This window comes from Benincasa hispida, chromosome 9 (assembly GCF_027475165.1).
Source record: "Benincasa hispida cultivar pf3 chromosome 9, pf3_genome.v1.1, whole genome shotgun sequence".
Lineage (NCBI taxonomy): Eukaryota > Viridiplantae > Streptophyta > Magnoliopsida > Cucurbitales > Cucurbitaceae > Benincasa > Benincasa hispida.
Genome location: NC_143486.1, coordinates 65434317 through 65440103, shown reverse-complemented (window position 1 = coordinate 65440103; position 5787 = coordinate 65434317). Strand labels below are relative to the sequence as shown.

Sequence of the window (5787 nt, the reverse complement as noted above, 5' to 3'; positions counted from 1 at the left end):
TTTATATTTTCATTGGTCTCACGTTTTCTTTCTTTCTTTTTTTTCTTTTTTTTTTTTTTTTTTTTTTTTCAGATTCATGATTATTTAAAATATACCTCATAACATTTTGTTAGATATTTTAAAATATTATAACAAATATTATGATATATATATACTTCTAATTAGGTATCGATATCATGTTGCTCCGATATGTATGTCTCTATACATTGGAACATTATTTTAGATGTTTGTAAATATTCAAACCAATTTATGAAATATAGTAGTAAAATGGTAAAACATTTTTAAATATTCCAACATATTTTTAATATACTAGTAAAATGATTACATATATATATATATATATAAGTTTAGATTCATGGTTACTTTTCAATATACATTAGAACATTTGCCTTATATGTTTGCAAATATTATAAACAATGTGTGAAATATACTAGTAAGATTGGAAACAAAGATATATAAATCACAAATGAACTTAATGACCAATATATATTAGTGTATATATTATAATAAAGAAAGTCTCGATAAAAAATCGAAGATATATATTACAATATATATAAAAAAATCACCTTATATATTGAAAAAGAATATATATATCACAATATAAACAAAAAATCACCCTATATATTGAAAACGCAAAATCACCGTCGACCACCATCATCTAGAACCCCATATAGTCGATTCATCCCACGTTAGATCTACTTGCCCCGTCGACCACCATCATCTAGAACCCCATATAGTCAATTCATCCCACGTTAGTAACCTCGACGCTTACCTACGCCGGAAAAATCACCACATGTCAGATCTCCTAGACCTATGTCCGAAAAATCGCCCCGCGCCACATCTGCTCGCCACACGTTGGAAGATGCGCAAGATTTGCTTGTCCTGCGTCGAAAGATTCGCTTCACGTCGTCCGTCTCTTATCGCCAGCCAACTGCAACTCACACCGTCGGAAAGGAGACAAGAGAGGGAGGAGGAAGGAGAAAAGAGAGGGAGATATGAGGAAGAAACCCACGACAACAAGATCTGAGGAAGAAACCTACAACGAGATATGAGAAATTGAAGAAGATGAAACGTGAATGAGATATGAAAAGATGAGAGAAAAAAATGAAATTATTAAAAAAACCATTATTGGAGTGTGGGTGAGATATGAAAAGTTTTCTTTTTTGTATTTTCTTTTAATGTTGGGAGAGTTAAATAGTAAAAGGCGACTTATGTGACATTTATGAAAGAATGAAAAGTTCAAGACATAAGCATAATATTAGATTATAATTAATATTTAACCGTTATATAATGACAGACCCAAATTATATTGTAATACCCCACTCTCTTCAACACAATTTGGGGCCCGAATTCCGGTGAATGGTTGAAAGATATAATTTTCAAACGTATAAGGGTAGTTAATTGGTCGAGGTTTTTTCAGGGGAAAAAATGTTAATTTAATTGGTTAGGGTAGAAATAATAATAATAAAAAAAGGTTGACGCCGTAACTTCTAGTCTTATCCGGAAATTTTAGCCGGAGCGCGTGAACAATACTTGCGGTAAAAAAAATGAGTATCGGGCTGCAAAAAATTCCGATACAGAGTCGGATCGTACCTCGCAAGTCCAAGACGAAGAAGGGGGCCGATTAGAGAGATCGAACTCCATGAAACATCTTCCTCTTCATCGCAACGGCCACTCCCAAATCGTTATCCTCTTCTCCTCCGCCGCTTTCTTAACTTAGCCTCTCAATCACTCAACTGCTTTATTTCTCGCCGGCCGACGAGTAACCATGGACGTCGATCCTCGTCACTACGACCACATCGTGAGTTCACTTTTCTCTCAATTTCTGATATGGAATTATTCGAACTTGTCTTCTTCAGATTAGCAAACCACTTGCTCATTTATGTTCTGTTTAGTCGCCATTGCTCGATTACTTTGTTTCTCTCTATCTTGGTCAATTTCTGAAGTTTTAGTTGGACCCTAGCCGTTCTTACGCTATTTCACTTGCTATCACAAACACTTTTTTTTTTTTTTTTAATGCTATTGCTCTCTCTCTCTTCAAACGAGGAATAATCGAACAATTGAAATTGCAGTTCGTAGTTCACTTCCCTTTTTGATAATATTTATTTGCTTGTTCAAAGAAGCTAATTTCTGACATCGGATATCGAACAATCATTTTCTGTTCACGTCTGGATAATTTCTATTACGTTAATGTACAACGTTTTAGTAATGTGTCGGCTACTTGTTTATATGGTGACAAGTTTGGAATCAGATAGACATTTAAAGAATTGCTATTGAGCAATCATTTTCCTACTTGTTTTTCATCTGGTATTTTTAACCTTTGCTATCCAAGATGGGTGTCATTGATATTGACTGTCCATCTTGAGGGGGAGTATTAGAGTTTGTTGTGTTTGTTATTTTAACCATATTCTGTCTTTCCTTTCTTCCCCTGCATTATTTGGGTATTTATACATTGCCCTTTCATTCAATAATAGCTGAGGCAAGTTTAATTTACTCTCAGACATTATAAGGTCACATTGCAGATGGCACAAGGTTGGTTGCTTCTATGTGAGAAATTTCCTTGTCTGGTTCTATATGGGTGTAGAATCATATTTAATTTCTAATTTCATTTTTCCTTGTGGGATCACCCTCTGGAACTTCATTATAGGTGAATAAGAATTCAAGATTGTTTACCGCAATGGTTTTGACCAGTTTGATTCTCGTGAAATTGTTAGTCTTATTTACTTGTTCATTTTAAGAACTTCACTTTTCCCACGTTTCATGACAGGCTGTCAATGATGGTGATATCCAGAACATTGTTCTATCCTACCTTGTTCATAATTGTTATAAAGAAACTGCAGAGTCGTTCACTACCTGTACTGGGCTTAAGCAGCACACGGATTATCTTGTTGACATGGCAAAAAGAAAAAGTTGGTGAAAAATTTCTCTCTTGCTAATTGGGAATTCTGAGACTGTTTTTTGTGCTCGAATATAAATCTACATCTATTTGCCAAATTGTTTGACCCCCTCAAACAATCTGAATGAAATACATTTAGTTGTTTGCCTTTCTATAGGTAGACTCTTCTGGTATGAATCATGATTTATTTTAGAACTCTCTTGTAAGGAATAATGGTTTATTTCCACTGTCTTAAGTGGCCCCCAAGTTTAGGAATAAATTCACTGCAAAGGAACTCAGCCTGGACACTGAATTCCCTCAAACAATCTGAATGATATGCATTTAAAATTTATAATCTTTGAGCTTAGAGTTAATTTAAATTTGTTTATGTACACTAAATCTCCTTTTATATTCCCTCAAAATTCAACCTAATTTTTATCTTTAATCTTTTTGTGTTTTCAGGAATTTATGATTTTGCAGTAGAAGGGAATGCACTTAAGGCAATTGAGTTAACGGAAGAGGTAGCAGATGGTTTACTTGAGAAGAATGAGGACCTGCATTTTGATCTTTTAAGTCTTCATTTTGTTGAACTTGTTTGCTCTAGGAAATGGTGAGCCCCCACCATCATCACAATTTTATAACCTTGACTTTAAAACTCAGTTTCTGATGGTCCGATGGGCGTCTGTATTACAGCTCATACTTTTGATTCTCATTCTTGTTTGTTTACATGGCAGCACAGAGGCCCTGGAATTTGCTCAGGTCAAGCTTGCCCCTTTTGGGAAGTTGCATAAATATGTGGAAAAACTTGAAGTGCGTAGCTGGTAGCTTGATTTAGGATATTCTCCATCCTTTCTGGCATTTTATTTTATTTTATTTCTCTCATTCCTTTGTTGAGCATGCTGAGCTGAACCAGCTTACATAAATATGTTGAGAAGCTTGAAATACTAATCACTGTGTCGTTGTAGGATTTCATGGCCCTCCTTGCTTATGAAGAACCAGAGAAGTCTCCAATGTTTCATCTGCTTAGCGTGGATTACCGGCAAAGAGTAGCAGAAAGTCTAAATCGAGCAATTATCGGTTTGTTCCTTTTTTCCTTTGTGACTTTATTTTACATTTTCTATAATACTATCAGGGAGGTGCGATACAGATTTTAAATCTAGCCTCCTATATTGTGCGATCAACTCCTTATTCCTGTGGTCTTGGTTGAAATTAGCGCATGGAAATTTGCCGAGCTATACAGCAATGGAAAGGCTGATAAAGCAGGTGACTGTAGTTAGACAGTCCTTGAGCCAAGAGCTGGGCAAGGTAATCTGCACATTCTAAATTCGTGTCCTTGAGCTAAGAGCTATAAGGGAGGTGCGATACATGTGTGTATTTATTGTCAATTCTTTCAATGTGCCTGCCAACTAATTCAGTGATTTGCAAGAGATGGTCCTGATGAAAATATTGTTTATCCCCCATTATGTTTTTCACTTATGCTAATTGCGCAAGACAAGTAATTTTAGTCAAGGATTATATTTTCTGCTCGAACAAGTGATTTGGAAAAACTTGAAGTGCGTGGAATTATATTTTCTTCAAAACTCGAACAAGTGATAATGGAAAATATTGATGTGTTTATTCACATTATGTTTTTCAATGTGCCAACTATTTTAGAGGGGGTGCTTTTTATGGGGCTTGTTTTTTTTTATGCCCTCGTATTCTTTCTTTTTTTCTTTATTAATAAAAGCCGATTCTATCCCAAAAAAAAAAAGGGTGATGTTTCCGAATTATTTCTTAAACTTGAAATTGGTTATCTTTAGGTTAGAGCATGGAAAAGGGTCATTGATGTCATTAGCTGCTGTTTCAATTACTAGATGTTTTATAAATGATTATTACTCAATAGAAATCAATGTTAGGACTATAGAAACCTATGTTGGTAACTAATCTTACATAATTGTTTGTATCTCTGGATTTTCAGGATGGGGTTCAATCATTTTCTTTGAGGGATTTTCTGAAAAGCTAATTCAAAGAGTTCGGTTCAGGCTCACAGCACTGAGATGCAACCACCAGCTTCAGATCTTGTTGCCAACCATGGTTGTGGTGCTCTCTTCATATGCTTTAGGTGTGCCGTGTAGGCCATAAACTGTGTCATCTAGGTCCCCTGAGCAAAAGTTTGTTTCCTTTCAGTTTGGTGACCTCGTTGTCCTAATGGCTTGTATTGTGATTGTACATGCTCTCTTATTTTGCTGCTTGCCCTTTCCCCTCTTTTCTTTTATTCTTCAAAATTTAATGTATGGAGATCTTGGCTCGCATTATTGTGTCTCATAGCCCGGTTCTGGCACGGAGGATTGAGGAACATGGAAGGAACTCTACTTTGTTGTCATATGCGATATCATCAAATGCCAGCTTTGTTTCAGTGTGTCAAAAAGCCTGCATCATCATATGAGTGAATTATCGTCTTTTTGCATTAGTTGTGTTCGAAAGAGGAAAATACTTCAAGAAATTCACATTGTATTTTCTCCCCAGTTGGGCTCTGGAATTTGTCTTCATAATAAACGTGAATGCATCTCTTTCCAGTAAAAGTTCAAATTCTTTTAGTTATTAAGGGATGGATAACAACCATCAATCGAGATATAAATAGTTCAAAACGAGAATGCCTTCATCATTTCACTGATTTCTTGGACAAATAGGAAGTGATGCAATCACTAATTATTGAACTTGGTCTATTTCTAATGCCTTCCAAATATTTACGAGTAAAGTGAAGGGGTATCTCCTAAAAGAAAATATATGAAATTGAGTGTCAAAGGGCGAGTTTTAACTTCAGCTGTTGAGACATTCTACAGTGGAATTACCTTTCAAGAACAGTTAAAAAAAATTGATAAAATTTTAATCATGATAATTATACGCGTTATCTCAAGGTTGATTAAAATATG

The 5787-nt window shown here is 35.1% G+C and overlaps 1 protein-coding gene and 1 long non-coding RNA gene across 2 annotated transcripts; one reads left to right on the top strand and one right to left on the bottom strand.

Moving 5' to 3' along the window:
* Positions 1–557: 557 nt before the first annotated feature.
* Positions 558–1729, bottom strand: LOC150034005 (uncharacterized). The gene is made up of 2 exons (XR_016532518.1): positions 1594–1729; positions 558–1036 (listed from the first exon to the last, which is right to left on the bottom strand). It is a non-coding gene; the product is annotated as an uncharacterized LOC150034005 (long non-coding RNA).
* On the top strand, positions 1661–5436 carry LOC120085206 (LisH and RanBPM domains containing protein). The gene is made up of 7 exons (XM_039041099.2): positions 1661–1801; positions 2768–2909; positions 3338–3485; positions 3610–3685; positions 3841–3952; positions 4089–4180; positions 4833–5436. Exons 1-7 carry the CDS (start codon positions 1769–1771, stop codon positions 4875–4877), a joined length of 648 nt encoding a protein of 215 aa, XP_038897027.1. The 5' UTR covers positions 1661–1768; the 3' UTR covers positions 4878–5436.
* Positions 5437–5787: the final 351 nt, after the last annotated feature.